This window comes from Antedon bifida, chromosome 2 (assembly GCF_963402885.1).
Source record: "Antedon bifida chromosome 2, ecAntBifi1.1, whole genome shotgun sequence".
NCBI lineage: Eukaryota > Metazoa > Echinodermata > Crinoidea > Comatulida > Antedonidae > Antedon > Antedon bifida.
The window spans coordinates 7,114,019-7,134,071 of record NC_136227.1 but is presented as its reverse complement, the minus strand read 5'-3'; the positions used below and the strand labels follow the sequence as shown (position 1 = coordinate 7,134,071).

Here is a 20,053-nt window from a genome sequence, read left to right as displayed (position 1 = left end):
TACCTGTCGACAACAGGACGACTGGTGGCGCAACACATCGTCACCAATATTTTACAGACCAATCAAAACACTAGTTTGAGGAAGTTGACAGCATGTCAACGAAACGTCACTAAGATATTTAGACTCTTTGCGTCTATTTTTTGGTTCAACAAAATAGTAAAATAGTTCAGTTTGTTTTGCATTCGGAACCTGATGAATATATTTCTTTATGTTTGGTCTACAGACATTGGAAAACATTGTGATTCAGATCAATGTAACATAGACATGGATGTAAAAAAAAAAAACAACAAAAAGACGACAATTTGTGACTGAGATTTTTATTTTTGTACGAATTTGGTCGGATTACCTTCCAACACAAACACACAATATCTAAAACTGAAGCGATGGAGAAAGATAAAATTAAGTAAAAACCTAAACTATTTTATTGTACCACAAATTAACCAAAAATAGTAAGTTCATTTACATTATTTATTATTATAATTAATTATAGACCCCCTATTTATTATTATAATTAATTATAGACCCCCTATTTATTATTATAATTAATTATAGACCACCTATTTATTATTATAATAAATTATAGACCCCCTATTTATTATTATAATAAATTATAGACCCCTATTTATTATTATAATTAATTATAGACCCCCTATTTATTATTATAATTAATTATAGACCCCCTATTTCTAATAAAAATAAAGTAAAACTACAATGCAATGATGATAAAAGAATGAAAGATACCTAGAGAAATTAAGAATTACACAGTAATTATGAATTACACAGTCATTATGAATTACAAATTGCTATAAACGTTAATGTAAATTAATAGTATATTTTTGCAGAATGCATAGGCCTGCTTATTTATACAACATTCATACGAATGCAGTTAATATTATACAGCATTATTCGACATCACTACATAAACCTGATAATTGAAACTAAACAACTTCACAGCATTCAAATAAAATGTATTATTAAATAGCGATTACGCCTTTTTTATTATAATTATTTTGTTCACAAGTTATTATTTTTAATTAATAATTAATAATGTTCACTATGGGTTGAATATGATTTTAGTGTTTTATTTAACCATACAATGGTATGTCGTAAGCTTAATAAAGCTAAGCTTATTAATCATTATTTAATAATTGAATATTTTTACTGTTTTGTCTATATTTGCCATTGCTACTCTACGTGGATTGTGGGATATGATGCATAATCCTCGAGGATTGTTGATTCCATCGTCTGCTTTATCAATCCTTTTAATAAACTCTCCACTATTACTAAATAGCTGTAGTTTGTGGTCACTTGATATTATGATATTGTCATTATCATCAACTACTACTTCCGATGGGATCTTCACCTTACCATCTTCATCGCCCTCATCGACAAGAACTTTAATAAACTTTCCATCATTATCAAATAGTTTTAAGCAACTTTGTTTACAGTAAAGTACAAGAATATTTCCTTGTCTTGTAAGGTTGACATCAATGATATTTATAAATCCAGAACCCGTAGTATCACATTGTGCTATTTTCTTAATGTGTTTGCCACTTTCAATGTTAAACATGGCTAAATTCTTATTATTTGCTACATACATGACACGTGATGCTTCATCCACATGAATACCACGTGCAGCTGTCAACTCTCCATTACCAAATAATTTAACCACCTCACCATTCATAGTGCATACTGTGATGCATTTGTTACCAAGATCATTGAATGCTATATTACCATTGTTCATTAGAAACATGCTGTAGACACGCACACCCTCTGATAGTGTAACCTTACCAATGTATTTACCTGATTGCTGGTATTTGTGAATTGCATTGTCCCAACATGAAACAAGCAAGCAATCGTCTCCATATTTAACTACATCTTGAACAGCAGAAAAACTAACCGGGGCTATTTGTATGCTGTTTAATAATCCTTCTTTCTCTACTTTAATAGTCATTGGTGACTTCTTAATGTGTTCACCATCAACTCTAACATCAACCTTGCAAATCCCTGCACTTGTACATCTACCTATCACAGTATAGTCACCATTGTCTTCTTCTTCAACTTGAATGATGATAGTTTCTCCCGTTGGTTGTGTCAATGTAGCTTTTAAGTCGTTTGCATGTATTTCACATTCGTCAGTTTTTATTATTTTAACATCAATTGTTGGTAATGTCATACTCTCAGCTCCTTTTAATTCTAAATAGCCTGCCCTTGATTGTGTTACAATTCCGATATCCTTCTGTAATGAATTAATTTGTTGATTGCTTTTAACAAATTTAATCTCAGCATTAACATCAGGTTTTGTTTTAGGTACTGCCTTGATCCTATCATCCAGTGCTGTGATGACGTCATTACCGGATAACATTGCCGTTGCTTCATTGCCCTTCCCTAAGTGATGGAGCAAATTGATGTTTGTATTGATATACGATATCGTCGTTGTAACATCCTCTATATCGGCATCAGTAGTCTTCCTCTTGATTTTGTACATAGCCTCCACCTCAGTTTTTAATTTGTCTTCACTTTCTTTTATTCTTGTTACCAAATCCTTGACGTGGTTTTGAATTCCCTTCAAACTCTTTTCTCTGTTTTCATCTAGTTTCTTAACACGATCAGTCATTACTTTAAGATCATACTTTAATTTAGTTATACATCTTTTTGCCTCTCTCTCTAATCCTGCTGATGTTTGTTTAAATGTTTTAAACGCATCTTTTATGCTGATAGTCACGTGTTTGTCTTTTCCCTCCCATTCCTTGTGATCCATGATCGAACAGTGTATACAAATGGCAACATTGCATATTTTACAAAACACAGTTAAAGGTTCATTGTGGACAGAACACAGAGGCGGGTGCATGGCATTGATTTCACTTACACTCATAGATCGAACATCTTCCACTGAATGCAACTTGTGGTTTTTACAAGCTGGAATGTTCTTATGAGCATTACTACAAATGTGGCACAAATACCGTCTGCACTCCTGACAGTAGGTTTTAGATCGACCTTCCTTACTACAAATACATTTTATCTCATCTGTATTTGAAAACTGTTCAATTGTTTCTAACAAATTATTAAGAAACGTGTTGGGTGGTAATTTCTTTAGACCGCCCTCTGGAATCTGATAAGATTTGGAGCAAGTTGGACAGCTTACTTTGTTAGTTTTCTTCAACCAGTTGTCAAGACAACTCAAACAGAAGCTGTGAAGACATGTTAAGGTTCTGGGTTCATTGAGTCGATTAAAGCATATTCGGCACTCTAGAACCTTCTCATCAATATCTTCTAGAAATTTAGCCAGGTCACTGGTAGCCATATTGGATTGATCTGTGAACAATAAATAATATACCTTTAATGTGTAAAACAAAATGCATATTTGTTATTTTCTTTTTATTTTAATTGATGTGCGTATTGTGGTTAAACGCATTCCCCAAATACAATAGGAACGGGGATTTCTAATATATTTACAGTATGTACTATTCGGTAAATGATTTTAATGAACATTCCTAATTAGTCTTTATCACTGAAATAGTCTAATACTATAGTAACTATTTACTATTTTTAGGGAAAAAAACGAGATATTGCGACACAGTTAAAAAAAAACAAATGCTCTCAGATCTTTAAAAAAATGGTTCCGATATGAACGTAAAAGAGTTTCGTCATATTTCTTGTTACTTTAGTGCATAGTATTATGCTATGCCAGCATGATTGGTTTATTTGGTTTATGTATTATTTTATACAGACAAACTATGATATCACTAATATAATACTAGCTACCAACGATTAATATGTTATCACACCTAAGTGTCACACCTTTATTAGTATACATTTGCAGCTCAGCTCCCGCGGCCAAAATCAGAGGGATAATTGTGTGCATGGCCTAGCCTTCGATATTATTCGATTCAAGATGGAAGCAGATGATTATTTGAATTGAAGTTTACTTATAAATAGCAGGTGTGTTAACTAGTGAATGTATTGTATTCGCTGATTTGTGAGAATATTTAGTTGAATAATTTAATGTTCAACGACTTGAATAGGACAGCAAGACATTTAACCCATGAACATTTATTATTTATATAATATATAAAATGAAGTGTTTTTTAACCCATTCTTCTGAGACGGAAAGTGTTGACAAAAGAGCAAGGCAGTAGTAAAATAGCCTTACCTTGTTTGTTCTTTCCTTCCAAGGTCCAAGATCCAATCTTAGCGAGGGTTAACTCACAACTGTTTTTTAACCTCACTCTCTAAGCCTCAAATAAGATTTGGTTAAAAAGCACAACATAGCTTATCTATCCTGTATTAGTGAGTTACTTGCCGATGTATGTGCAAACAAAATTAAACAAATAAAACCTCTGAACAGAATGGCTGAAGAACTTTTATACTAACTGACGTTTTTGTTTGTCAATTGATTAGTCTTTGATTTTGTAGACGGGCACAAATGCTCTCATATGTAAGTTGAAACAAAATGGTTCCGATATGAATTACTAATGTAGTCATGCTTCCTGTGACGTTTTATTATAGCATATTGATTCGTCTATATACAGTAGTCTATTAACAGAATGTTGTGCTGTACCCAGCGGAAACGTTAAGAATCATATAGGCCTGCGAAATACACCACAATGATAATCAAAGGGTTAATCAGTTATTTTTACCCTACTCATACTATGGCTTTGTTTGTCTGTAGGTTTAACATGTTTAAATTGATTACATTGATAAACTACCACAATAATCACATATTCCAAAGAAATGACAATATCGTACTTTTTATAATTTGTACTTTATTAACTACGATTAAATGCAGAATTATCCTCATGTAACGTGAAATCACGTTGTAGACTTGTGATGTTTGTTTTATATGTATTCTCTGTTCCTGTTTGGTTATTGTATTTTTAGCATGCGGACGTAAATTATTAAATAGTGTGCATGATTGTTGAAACTTGGTAATTTTTTTTGGAAAACTGAAATGCATTGTGTGACATCGTATTTTGCTAAATGCAAGCATATCGCCTTCACAATGATTTACGTCATTACAAACATCGGTCTATACAGTCAACCATTTTTTTTGTCAAGTTTGTATACAAATAGATTTATTTCATAAGCCTATGACGTCAATAGGAAACGTTATTGTATTCTGACAGTCGGTTCTTTTCGATGTGTTTCAGTATAACCCCACTAAATTTGGAATTATTTAAAACACATTTTGTCTTTCAAAATGTGCTGTGGTGCCTAATGATATTTAAAATATTTGTGTTTTTCAAAGTCAGAGTGGTAGGTAGGAAGTAACGGTGTAGCTTTATCATTCTTATTCAGTATAAAATTAGTAGCAGCAGTCTCATACCTATACCTAGACAATATCAACGAATGACAGGTAGAAGAAAAACGATGTAGCTTCTTTATTAACAGTGAATTAGTAGCACTGGTATCGTTATCAAGATGCTCATATTTTGTTTTCATTTGTAACATATACGGTTGAACTAGAATACACATGCAATTTTTTGTTATTTTTTTATTTATTTTTTCTTCTCTATTTGTAATAAAATGTAAAGTAGTTTTTTCATGACATATTTAGGCCTCTTCAAACCAACTTATTTCAACTCATCCCTAACCCGACCATCTAAACACAGCAGCAATTAAAAAAATGAACTTCATTTAAAATCAAGCAAAATACAATGTAAACTTAAATCATTATTAAGGTACATATTATTTGCCTTATAAGATTAGTGCATAAAATTTGCTTAATATTTATACTAAATTACAATTAAACAATTATTAGTATGTAATTAATTATGTTTTACATTAAAAATGATTAATATTTAAAGTAAAAATACAATGCAATTATGGAAGAAGTAGGCCTAAAGTTACCTAGAGTAATTAGAAATATATATTTACAGTTGCTACAGTTTATAAACATCAATGTAAATTAAAATTATATTTAGTCAAGTAAAATGATATTTAGAACTGGTACTATATTAAACAAGGCCAACAGCCATAAGTCGCGTGCTCTCAGAAAAAAATGAACTTTCAAAAAGTAATGTACTTTAAAACTTGTCTGTACATCAAAACAGTTCAAAAAGTACATAAAAGCGATAAAACGCATAGTGATACCGGACCGACAGACCGACAGACCGACCGACCGACATAGTGAACTATTGAGTCGCGTCCACGCGACTAAAAATAGCAATCTCATATTCTTAATATAATCAAAAGTTTACAAATTAATTTATGTTCCAATATAAGAAAAACTTATTTAAACATAAATATTCTAAACTTTAATGATAATATGTGCTAGTATCTATAATCATTGTTTAATAATTTAATAATATTTTTACATTTTTATCACCATAATTTGCCACTGCTACTCTACGTGGATGGTGAGATATGATGCATAATCCTTGAGGAAACATGATTCCTTCTTTTTTATCAATCCTTTTAATGAACTTTCCACTATTACTAAAATAGCTGTAGTTTGTGCCAACTCAACTAGTACTCCTCCTGGGTTCTTCATCTTGCCATCTTCATCGCCCTCATCGACAAGAACTTTAATCAACTTTCCTTCATTATCAATAGTTTTAAGCAGTTTTTTTACAGAGTAAAGTATAGAATATATCCCTCTCTTGTAAGAGATAAATATATTTATATATTTCAACCCTGTTGTGTCACATTGTGCTATTTTCTTAATCAGTTTGCCACTTTTCAATATTAAACATGGCTACATTCATATTATCAGCTACATACATTACACGTGATGCTTCATCCACATGAATACCCCGTGGATTTTTTAATTCTTCGTTACAAATAATTTAACCAGTATGATTTAGTACAACAAAATTCACAGCGTCACCAAGTGTTTACAGACCAATCCAAACAGTAATTTGAGGTAGTTGACACCATATCAACGAAACGTCACTATGGTATTTATACTCTTTGAGTCTATGTTGTTATTTAATATTGTTTATGTTGGGTCTACACATTTTTCAAAACATTGTGATTAAGATCAAAGTAAAATATACATTATGAATGTAAAAACAAAAAAGACGAAAATTTGTGAGAGATATTTTTATTCGTGTACGAATTTTATCGGTCTACCTTCCTACACAAACACACAATATCTAAAACTGAAGTGATGGAGAAAGATAAAATTAAGTCAAACCCTAAATTATTTTATTGTACCACAAATTAACCAAAAATAGTAAGTTCATTTACATTATTTATTATTATAATTAATTATATACCCTCTATTTCTAATAAAAATATATAAAGTAAAACTACAATGCAATGATGATAAAAGACTGAAAGTTACCAGAAAAATTAGGAATTACACAGAAATTATGTATTACACAGTAATTATGAATTACACATTGCTATAAACGTTGATGTAAATTAATAGTATATTTTTTGCAGAATACATAGGCCTGCTTATACAGAATAATTATACAGACACTAATGCAGTTAATATTATACAGGGTTATTCGCCATCACTACATGAACCTGATAATTGAAAATAAACAGTTTCACAGCATTCAAATAAAATGTGATATTATGAAATAAATAGCGAATACGCCTTTATTATTATATTTTTTTGTTTATAAGTTATTATTTTGTATTAATAATTAATAATGTTGACTATGGTTTGAATATGATTTTAGTAATTTATTTAACCATAAAGTGTATGTCGTAAGCTTAATGAAGCTAAGCTTATTAATCTTTATTTAATAATTAAATGTTTTCACTGTTTTGTCTCCATTTGCCATTGCTACTCTACGTGGATGGTGAGATATGATGAATAATCCTCGAGGATCGTTGATTCCATCGTCTGCTTTATCAATCCTTTTGATGAACTTTCCACTATTACTAAATAGCTGTAGTTTGTGGCAACTTGATATTATGATATTGTCATTACCATCAACTACTACTCCTCTTGGTAAATTCACCTTACCATCTACATTGCCCTTATCGACAAGAACTTTAATCAACTTTCCTTCATTATCAAATAGTTTTAAGCAGCTTTGGTCACAGCAAAGTACAAGAATATATCCTTGTCTTGTAAGGGTGACATCAATGATACCAAGGAAACCCTTTTTATCACATGGTGCTATTTTCTTAATCAGTTTGCCACTTTCAATGTTAAACATGGCTATATTATCATTATTAGCTACATTCATGACACGTGATGCTTCATTCACATGAATACCACATGCATATGTCAACTTTTCCTTACCAAATGATATAACCACCTCACCATTCACAGTGCATACTGTGATGCAGTTATTACCCCAATCACTGAATGCTATATTACCATTGTTCATTAGGAACATGCTGTAGACACACACACCTTGTGATAGTGTAACCTTATCAATGTATTTACCTGATTGCTTGTATTTGTAAATGCCGTTGTCCAAACATGAAACAAGCAAGCAATCGTCTCCATATTTAACTACATCATAAACATATTTATCTATTTTCATACTGTTTAATAATCCTTCTTTCTCTACTTTAATAGTCATTGGTGACTTCTTAATATGTTTACCATCAACTCTAACATCAACCTTGCAAGTCCCTGCACTTTTACATCTACCTATCACAGTATAGTCACCATTGTCATCTTCTTTTATTTCAGGGATAATAGTTTCTCCTGTTGATTTTATCAATGTAGCTTTTAAGTCATTTGCATGTATTTCACATTCGTCAGTTTTTATTATTTTAACATTAATTGTTTGACCAGTTGTCATACTCTCAGCTCCTCTCAATTCCAAACAGTCTGCTGCCCTCAGCGTTGTAATCATTCCAATATCATTCTGAAATGAAGCCATTTTTTTATGGTTTCTCACAAAGTTAATCTCAACATTAAAATCATGTTGTGTTTTGGGCACTGTCTTGATTCTATCATCCAGCGCTGTAATTATGTCATTACCGGATAACATTGCCGTTCCTTCATTGCCCTTCCTTAGGTGGTGGAGCAAATTGATGTTTGTATTTATATACGATATCGTCGTTGTCACATCCTCTATATCGGCATCAGTTGTCTTCCTCTTGATTTTGTACATAGCCTCCACCTCAGTTTTTAATTTGTCTTCACTTTCTTTTATTCTTGTTACCAATTCCTTTCCGTGATTTTCAATTCCTCTCAAACTATTTTCTCTGTTTTCATCTAGTTTCTTAACACAATCAGTCATTACTTTAAGATCATCATTTAATTTAGCTGTACATCTTTTTGCCTCTCTCTCCAATCCTGCTGACGTTTGTTCAAAAGTTTTAAACGCATCCGTTATACTGATGGTCGCGTGCTTGTCTGTTCCTTCCCATTCCTTATGATCAATTATCGAACAATATATACAAATAGCAATATTGCATATTTTACAAAACACAGTTAAAGGTTCATTGTGGACGGAACACAGAGGCGGGTGCATCGCATTGATTTCACTTACACTCATAGATCGAACATCTTCCTTCCACTGAATGCAACTTGTGGTTTTTGCAAGCTGGTATGTTCTGATGATGGTCACTACAATCGTGACATAAATATCGTCTGCAATCATGACAGTAGGTTTTACCTTGACGTTTCTTTCCACAAAAACATTTTATTTGATCTGTATTCGAAAATGGTTTAATTGTTTCTAACAAATGATTTAGAAACGTGTTTGGTGGTAATTTCTTTAGACCGCCCTCTGGAATCTGATAAGATTTGGAGCAAGTTGGACAGCTTACTTTGTTAGTTTTCTTCAACCAGTTGTCAAGACAACTCAGACAGAAGCTGTGAAGACATGTTAAGGTTCTGGGTTCGTTGAGTCGATTAAAGCATATTTGGCACTCTAGAACCTTCTCATCAATACATTCTAGAAATTTAGCCAGGTCACTGGTAGCCATATTGGATTGATCTGTGAATAATAAACAATAAAGCTTTAATGTGTAAAGGTTATTTCCTTTTTATTTTAATTGATGTGCGTATTGTGGTAAAACGCATTCCCCAAATTTGCATTTATCACTGAAATAGTCACTAATACTATAGTGATAACTATTCACTATTTTTTCGGGATAATTGTGTGCATGGCCTAGCCTTCGATATTATTCGATTCAAGATGGAAGCAGATGATTATTTGAATTGAAGTTTACTTATAAATAGTAGGTGTGTTAACTAGTGAATGTATTGCATTCGTTGATTTGTGAGAACATTTAGTTGAACAATTGAATGTTCAACGAGTTGAATAGCACATTTATTATTTATATAATAAATAAAATAAAGTGTGTTTTAACCCATTCTTCTGAAAGGGCGAATGTTGTCAAAGAGCAAAGTAGTAGCTTGTAAAAGAGCCTTACCTTGTTTGTTAACGTTCTTGCCTTCCAAGATCCAATCTTAGCGAGGGTTAACTCACAACTGTTTTCTACCTCACTCCCTAAGCCTCAAATAAGATTTGGTTAATACAAACAACATAGCGTATCTATCCTGTATTAGTGAGTTACTTGCCGTTGGATGTGCAAACACAATTAAACAAATAAAACCTCTGAACAGAATGGCTGAAGAACTTTTATACTAACTTACGTTTGTGTTTGTCAATTGATTAGTCTTTGTTTTTGTAGACAGGCACAAATGCTCTCATATGTAAGTTGAAACAAAATGGTTCCGATATGAATTACTAATGTAGTCATGCTTCCTGTGACGTTTTATTATAGCATATTGATTCGTCTATATACAGAAGTCTATTAACAGAATTTTGTGTTGTACACAGCGGAAACGTTAAGAATCATATAGGCCTGCGAAAGACACCACAATGATTATAATAAAGGGTTAAAAAGTTATTTTTACCCTACTCTCAAAGAGGGCTCATAATATGACTTTGTTTTGTTTGTCTGTAGGTTTAACATGTTTAAATTGATTACATTGATAAACTACCACAATAAACACATATTCCAAAGAAATGACAATATCGTACTTGTTATAATTTGTAAGTATAATAACTACGATTAAATGCAGAATAATCCTCATGTAACGTGAAATCACGTTGTAGACTTGTGACGTTTTTTGATATGTATTCTCTGTTCTTGTTTGGTTATTGTATCTTTGGTATGCGGACGTAAATTATTAAATAGTGTGCATGACTGTTGAAACTTAATTTACGACATTACAACCATCGGGCTGTACATTCAACCATTTTTTTTGTCAAGTTTGTATGCAAATAGATTTATTTCATAAAGCCTATAACGTCAACAGGAAACTTTTGTTGTATTCTGACAGTCGGTCCTTTTCGATGTGTTTCAGTATAAACCCACTTATTTTGGAATATTTAAAACACATTTTTTCTTTCCAAATGTGCTGTGGTGCCTAATGATATTTAAAATATTAGTTATTTGTTCTTCAAAGTCAGAGTGGTAGGTAGGGAGTAACGGTGTAGCTTTCTCATTCTTATTCAGTATTAAATTAGTAGCAGCAGTCTGATACCGATTCCTAGACAATATCAACGAATGACAGGTAGAAGAATAACGATGTAGCTTCTTCATTATTAACAGTAAATTAGTAGCACTGGTATGGGTTATCGTAATTAAGATATTCATTTGTAATAGCATAATACGGTTGAACTACAATACACATGCAATTTTTTTGTTATTTTTAAAATTTATTTTTTCTTCTATTTGTAATTTAAATGTACAATACTTTATTTCATGACATTTTTAGGCTTCCTCAAACCAACTTATTTCAACACATCTCTAACCCGACCACAGCAGCCATTAAAACAAATGGACTAAACATTTATTTTCAATTCAATTCAAATCAAGCTAACTACGATGTAAAATTAAATGTAATGTAATTAGTCATTAATAAGGTACATATTTTTTGTCATCTAAGATTAGTGCCTCACATTTGCATAACATTTATATTAAATTACAATTAAACATTTAATTAGTATGTAATTAATTATGTTTTACATTAAAAATGATTAATATTTAGAGTATTAAAAATACAATACAATGATGGAAGAAGTAAAGTTACCTAGAGTAATTAGAAATATATATTTGACAATTGCTACTGTATAAACATCAAAATAAATTAAAATTATATTTTCGCAAGTAAAATAATATTTAGAACTGGTACTATATTTAAAAATAGCAATCTCATATTCTTAATATAACCAAAAGTTTAAAATTAATTTATGTTTCAATATGAACAAAACTTATAATTCGAAATATTTCAGTATTTTATTTAAACATAAATATTTCTGTCTAAACTTTAATGATAATATGTGCTAGTATCTAATCATTGTTTAATAATTAAATATTTTTACATTTCTGTGTCCATAATTTGCCACTGCTAGTCTACGTGGATGGTGAGATACGATGCATAATCCATAAGGAAAGGTGATTCCTTCTTCTTTGCTATCAATCCTTTTTATAAACTTCCCACTATTACTAAATAGCTGTAGTTTGTGGTGACTTGATATTATGATGTTGTCATTATCATCAACTGCTACTCCTTGTGGGTGCTTCACCATACCATCTTCATCACCTTCACTGACAAGAACTTTAATAAACTTTCCCTCATTATCAAATAGTTTTAAGCAGCTTTGTACACAGTAAAGTACAAGAATATACCCTTGTCTTGTAAGGGTGACATCAATAATATCAATGAAACCCATGTTATTCCATGGTGCTATTTTCTTAATCAGTTTGCCACTTTCAATGTTAAACATGGCTACATTCCCATGATCAACTACATACATGACACGTGATGCTTCATCCACATGGATACTACTTGGACATGTCAACTCCCCCTTACCAAATGATTTAACCACCTCACCATTCATAGTGCATAATGTTATGCAGTTATTACCACAATCACTGAATGCTATATTACCATTTTTCATTAGGAACATGCTGTAGACACACACACCTTCTGATAGTGTAACCTTACCAATGTATTTACCTGATTGCTGGTATTTGTGAATGGCATTTTCCATACTTGAAACAAGCAAGCATTCGTCTCCATATTTAAATACATCAAAAACATCTTTATTTATTTTTATAGTGTTCAATAGTCCTTTCTCCACTTTAACAGTCATTGGTGCCGACTTCCTAATGGGTTCACCATCAACTTTAACATCAACCTTCCAAGTCCCTGCACTTGTACCTATCACAGTATGGTCACCGCTGTCATCTTCTTCCACTTCAGAGATGATAGTTTCTCCTGTTGGTTGTGTCAATGTAGCTTTTATGTCATTTGCGTGTATTTCACATTCATCAGTTTTCATTATTTTTACATCAATTGTTGGCAATGTCATACTCTCAGCTTCTCCTATTTCTAAACAGTCGACTGCCCTTGATTGTGTGACCATTCCAATATCCGTCTGTAATGAAGCAACTTCTTGATTGTATTTCACAAAGTTTATCTCAACATTAACATCAGGTTTTGTTTTAGGTACTGCCTTGATCCTTTCATCCAGTGCTGTAATGACGTCATTACCGGATATCATCGCCGTTGCTTCATTGGCCTTCTCTATGTGATGTAGAAAATTGATGTCTGTATTTATATACGATATTTTCGTTGTCACTTCTTCTAGTTCGGCATCAGTTGCTTTTCTCTTGATTATGTAAATTTCCTCCACCTCACTTTTTAATTTGTCACCACTTTCTTTTATTCTTGTTACCAAATCCTTGACGTGATTATCAATTCCTCTCAAACTCTTTTCTCTGTTTTCATCTAGTTTCTTAACACGATCAGTCATTACTTTAAGATCATCATTTAATTTAGCTGTACATTGTTTTGCCTCTTTTTCCAATTCCGCTGATGTTTGTTTAAACGTTTTAAACGCATCTGCTATGCTGATGGTCACGTGCTTGTCTTTTCCTTCCCATTCCTTGTGATCCATGATCGAACAGTGTTTACAAATGGCAACATTGCATATTTTGCAAAACACAGTTAAAGGTTCATTGTGGGCAGAACACAGAGGCGGGTGCATGGCATTGATTTCACTTACACTCACAGATCGAACATCTTCCACTGAATGCAACTTGTGATTTTCGCAAGCTGGTATGTTCTTATGATGGTCACTACACTCTTGGCACAAATATCGTCTGCAATTTTGACAGTAGGTTTTAACTTGATTTTCTTTTCCACAATTACATTTTATCTGATCGGTATTTAAAAACTGTTCAGTTGTTTCTAATAAATTATTCAGAAACGTGTTGGGTGGTAATTTCTTTAGACCGCCCTCTGGAATCTGATAAGATTTGGAGCAAGTTGGACAGCAGCTTTCTTTGTTAGTTTTCTTCAACCAGTTGTCAAGACAACTCAGACAGAAGCTGTGAAGACATGTTAAGGTTCTGTGTTCATTGAGTCGATTAAAGCATATTTTGCACTCTAGAACTTTTTCACCAATAGCCAACTCACCACCGCTTGCCATCTTGGATTGATCTGTAAACAAATTATTAATTTTCCTCAATAATTATATAGGTTATTTTCTTTTTTTATTATAATTGTGCATTTATGGTATAATTTAATGCATTTTCCAAGATTTTAATTATTCATTTTTATGTTTTCAATTTTTGAAAAACTTTAAATTGAAAAAGAATAGCACGGTAATGATTTTTCCATCAAACTTTAATATTATGGTGAAAAAATATTTTAAAGAAAAATAACGGTGCCGATATAAAATGTAACCATGGTTTTGTGATTATTCATCCTTTTTTTCATTTTCATATTACATCCATAGGGAGAGCCTAACAATTTCAGTAGAGCATTATTAAAACACTCTAAATGAGTTAATAGTACCTTCACTGAGTAATACCAAAGTGTCATACAATAAGATCGGATCCTTTGTATGTTTATTAACTATAACTTACATAGATTCGTGTCATTTGATTAGACGAATATGGGTCACATGATACAAAAATAAGTGCACTATTTTTACGATCATCGAGAGCGCGGTGTCGATTTATTTTTCCGGCCGGAAGACCGAACGACGCGTTCAACAATGAGTTGCTGCTTTCCGGGAGCAGACGGTGCAGCTTTTAATTTTTGACGCTACATCTGACAATGGCGGCTTCCGCATGCAATTTTGCTCTTTTGAATAATGACGATGAAATTACATGATACAGACTAAAGAAAAAACAAATAAAATATGCGGTCAGTATGCTAGAGCCCTTTGCAGAAGCTTCAAGTACAACTTTGGCGGATGTAGAAAGAAAACGGTGCACTAATCCGAACAAGGAATCCTACAGAATAGACCGAAGAACTTACTAACTAACTTACCTTTTGATGTTTTCAATATATTAGTGTTTGATAGTTGTGACAGACCCAATAGCTTTCAGATCTAAACAAAATGGCTCCGATATGAATGAATAGTGTTGTATTAGTTGTTCTTGTAGCGTTGGTGTAGTTGTGTAGACTAGCATGATTGATTCTTTTATGTACAGTATATTGATAAGAACACAACATTGTGCTTTACCCGGAAAAGTTTGAATATAGACTTATTAAGGCACCATGATATTATAGAAAATTGTTGGTTATTTTTATTCCACTATCAAACAGGGATTAAAAGACAATAACGGCCGGCGTTGGCTGTATAACCATGCTAATGTATAGGTTCATTATTGTATAACAGAAAAGCCATACTATAGTAAAAACAAATTATCTGTCCTACGTAAATCCGTGGCCATCTGTCGTCCGAGGGATTAATTTTTTTTTATTAACATCAAATAACCAACTAGCTGTAATACTGGGTTAACCAAACAGGTCAAAACAGTTTGTAATATTACATAATTATCGAACAGAATCAGCCATATTAATGATTCAAATACATTCCTGCGCCATTCTTAAACCATAGAGGAATTATTTTTTGACAAAGCTGCACCGAGTTTCGTTTAAGAGTGATTGTAGCTTTAACCAGGCTCGTTGTCTTTTGATGTACTCACTGTAACTCGTACAAGAAGTGATTATGATTAGTAATATTATTAGCATTCAGTTTAGAGGATAGTAGACATCCGTACTTCGTTTTTGCGTACAAAAACATTGACTTAAAGGTTGAGTATACACCTAACTATCGGCCTATAGAGCCTTTCGTTTTGTGTCAGGTTTTCCTGCAGAATTTACTTCATAGGTATAGTATGAGTACAATTTCATGGAATGTAATTTTACGATTGTATTGATTATACTAATCACGTACGAGTTAGTGATATATTTGGATTGTGGAGTGTAGCGCCTAATACTACCTGCCTACGTTTTTCTTTTCTTGTTTTTTGAGTGCCATGCCGATTCAAAATTTAATGGTAAAGAAATAAAATAATGATATTAAACCACTGCCTCATAAGTGACATGCGTGACACTAAAATACGCGCGAGTGTACCAGTGCTGTTAAATGACTTTTAACAACGATGAACTTTCGATCAGTATCAATTTATTTTCGATAAACATAATATGCTATGTCAAATGTCTAACATTATAGGCCTACATTCAAAGTTGCCCATAGAGGCAGACTTCTTACGTCAATTGCTTGCTTTATATATATATTTTCTTGAGCATTTACAAGTCTAATAATCGTTTTACGTACAATGTTATACACATGATATGCTGTATTACGGAATTTTCCTACATACATGAGAATCGGGTACATTGATCTTGGTGTAAACAAAGTAACAGCAACATTATTAGATATTGTTTAAATTTGTATAGGCCTAATGTCGGATAAACAATATTCGGGTTTGTGGTACACCATGTGTTCCAAAAAGGAAATAATGTACAGTTGAGAGTATCTCGACGTTTCGGGATAGAAGCATACAACCGAAACGTCGAGATATTCTTAACTTAATGTTTTTCTTTTTTTTAAACATAAGATGGGTTTGCTACTAGTAATCATCATATCCAGTAAGACCATAGATAATTAACCATTCTAATTAATTCTTATATATGAAAAATGCATGTTTATATATTTATTGTCGATCATTATCGGCCTAGTGTAAATATGCCTTTAACCTATCAACAAAGTAAACATTTCAATACTCTTGATTATTATGGGCCTAAATCCAGTTAGAAAACATTGCGATAATAAACAGTTTGAGAGAGTAAATACACAGTCGTTCCGACTTGAAATCGGCGTTCGGCTTCATACGTAGGACATAGATTGACATGTGGCATATGTATGTTCGAGTTCAGTTTTCAACTATTCTCCATCCATCTCCATGGTATGATTGTATGGTATGATGAAGTCGAGTCTTTGCCTTTAAAATATACATCGTTCCTGAAAAACAGTTATTTGATGTGATGGCGCTAGTTAATCTTCGTCATGCATGATTACACATACATGTAAAAACGACGTAGCCTACGTATACCATAAAAGGCTATCGTTGTAGTAAATGAAGTAGGAATGAACCTAAAGTGTGGTTGTTACTTTGTACTTGTACGTGAGCATTCTAGCTGGCAGCATAATAGATATATCAAACTTGATCACATTAAAATCTGATACAATAAGGAAAGTAGCACATGTCAACCTACCATTAGCTAATGTAAATCAGGGTATTTATTATAAAATTGTTACCATACTAGATTAAAATTGACCATATCATTGCTAATGAAAGTTGACATTTTCTTCTTGTACTTGTATCTCATATGCAGTGTACAAGCCAGGCTCCACCATAATTAAATTCACCTTCTTCTTTGTTTCTGATAAATAATCTGAATTTATAATAACCTGTGCTCGCTAATTTAAACGTTATAACTATTTTATTACGATGTATATCTTCTGTGGAATAAGAAACATTAAACTCATCTTTGAGATCTTCCGTTTGCTTGTAAAAATACAATCTTCCAAGAATCTTTCCACGGGTACCAGATGTTAAAGTCAGTGTTGTGTCCTTGCCTAGAGGAGATGAAATAACGGCTGATTTTGGCTGAATAACAGAAAACCCATATTCAAAAAGGGTCTGTACAGGGCCCCATGGTCGGCTTTTGTTTGAGGGAAGTGGTAGTGACTGTTTTTTCTTAGCATCAACTAACCAACTACCAATGCAAGTACCACTAGGTTGACTAAACACGTCAAGACAATAAAACCCACACGTGGGTGGATAAAACTTAAATATATATAATATTGTGTCATCATTTTGTTGAACAGAATCAGCCACGACACAATCATTCAAATCAGTACCGGAGCCATTCTTAAACTTGAAAGTAATTACTGTTCGTCGTTTAATCGTTGAAGCTATCACTAAACCAGGCTCTTCGTCTTTTTGATAAATCGTAGAAGAAGTTGGCGATTTAACTTGTAGATTATGAGCAATCATTTTAAATGTACAAGGCCCCCATGCTTTCTTTTTGCTAAATGCAAACACGTTGCCTTCATATGGTTTAATAACATTAACCAGCCATCGGCCTATAGAGTCTTTAGTTGTTGTGTCAGGTTTTCTTGCAAATAGTTTTAATTCATAAAAGCCAATGACGACAACACGAAATCGAAATTTTATGTTAACAGTTGATCCTTGTCGATGTGTTTCAGCATAAACCCATTTTTGTACGTTTTCATTGTCCTTAGTTTTCAAGGAATACAGTATCTTTTCATTATACTGTATTTCAAACTTACTTTCTTTGTTGGTGCATACGATTTCAGAACCTTTTGTGGTGTCTAATATTATCTTATAAGTGTCAAATCTGTCATTTGGTCCCCATTGTTGAAATGGCAAGTAGGGGAGTAACGGCGTAGCATTTTTGTTCTGTATCAAATACCTAGCACCGGTCTCATATCGATTCATAGACACATGTTCTTTGCTTAATCTGGCGCGCAGTTTCAACGAATATTCTCCAATCGTAGGACATCTTACATTGAATATAACCTTTCCTGGATAAGAATCTGCAAATACATATTCTGTAAGATCATTACCATTGTCGTTTCTAAACTGAATGTGATTGGCTCACATTCTGGTCTTTCGATTGTAAATCTAGTGTATCCATTTACTGATTTAAATCCTCCGTCGATAAAACCTGAAACTGATCCCAGAAAATATGTAAAGTCTGGAAATAGTTGAGAACCAGTAACACCCGTCGCATGCACTATAAATGCCATTAGCTTATCAAGCCCATCTTTTTTCGCACGGTCCGACAGACAAACAGGCTCACCTAATAATATGACCTTATAAACTCCAGCATGTGGCAAACGTAGTAATAATGTTGCCGTGTTTTCGTTTTCTATTAATGCTGTCGAATTTTTAACTGTCTGATTCGTTGCTTCGCATTTTAAATTATGTTCGTATGTCATCTTGTATTTGCTGTGAAATGTCAGCTCTATTCTATTGGAATCGGTTTTTATACAGCCTTCAGCTAGCGATGGTTTTACACATGACACCTAAAACATATAACATTAATAAAGTATAATTATTACTAGGTGTGGACACGTGAACAGTCGGCAGCAATTGTTTTTTTGCAAAAATGTACCTTATAAAAATATGCTGATGGGTATACCCGCACCTGATTCATCCATTCATCGACATCACTTACTGGATCTTCAACCATTGCAAGTGCACTGTCGTCTGGTTTGTGAGAATAACGAAACGTTTCTGGCGGTGTCAGGAAGTAGCCCTCGTTCCAACGGAAAACATATGTATATATGCCATTAACTTTCTCTGTTATAACATGAAAATATCAAGATTACCACTGATAGTTGTTACTAAATTTATTCTGGCTCAGTGGGTCCGTAGCTGAGAGAGGTATATGTTAAAGTTTCTTAGGAGAACCTCACAGCCATATTGATAGAGGAATTTTTTTTGTATTATCTTTTTACTGTTAAAATTGAACTATTAGTTTGTAAAACCATATAAAAATATTTTTTAAAGTAATCTGGGTTCTCTATCATACAAACCTCCTCCTGGTTTCCTGAGACCTCACTCCATCATTTTCTTGAAACTTCGTACATACTAATATTTCATTGTGATTTGTGATTTGATGAATAAATGTATTTGTATTTGTTTATACAGGGTATATACCTACAAAACCAGATGCCCAAGTGGCATCGCACAAAAACCACGTATTTGATATCTTGACGCGATTCCACATATGTCTGGATATTCGTTTTCTTCCATTCACGTCATCGCCGAT

The 20,053-nt window shown here is 32.8% G+C and overlaps 3 protein-coding genes across 3 annotated transcripts in view; all 3 read right to left on the bottom strand.

Annotated features, from left to right (window-relative positions):
- LOC144836057 (uncharacterized) overlaps positions 1 to 20,053 on the bottom strand; it is a 107,077-nt gene that overhangs the window by 28,280 nt on the left and 58,744 nt on the right. The window lies entirely within an intron of this gene.
- LOC144835386 (E3 ubiquitin-protein ligase TRIM45-like) lies at positions 1,073 to 10,410 on the bottom strand. Its single transcript, XM_078690470.1, has 2 exons — positions 10,303 to 10,410; positions 1,073 to 3,315 (listed from the first exon to the last, which is right to left on the bottom strand). The coding sequence occupies exon 2, from the start codon at positions 3,302 to 3,304 to the stop codon at positions 1,142 to 1,144; it is 2,163 nt and encodes a 720-aa protein (XP_078546596.1). The 5' UTR covers positions 3,305 to 3,315; positions 10,303 to 10,410; the 3' UTR covers positions 1,073 to 1,141.
- LOC144834972 (uncharacterized) lies at positions 12,175 to 13,878 on the bottom strand. Its single transcript, XM_078689975.1, has one exon. It carries the CDS (start codon positions 13,842 to 13,844, stop codon positions 12,243 to 12,245), a length of 1,602 nt encoding a protein of 533 aa, XP_078546101.1. The 5' UTR covers positions 13,845 to 13,878; the 3' UTR covers positions 12,175 to 12,242.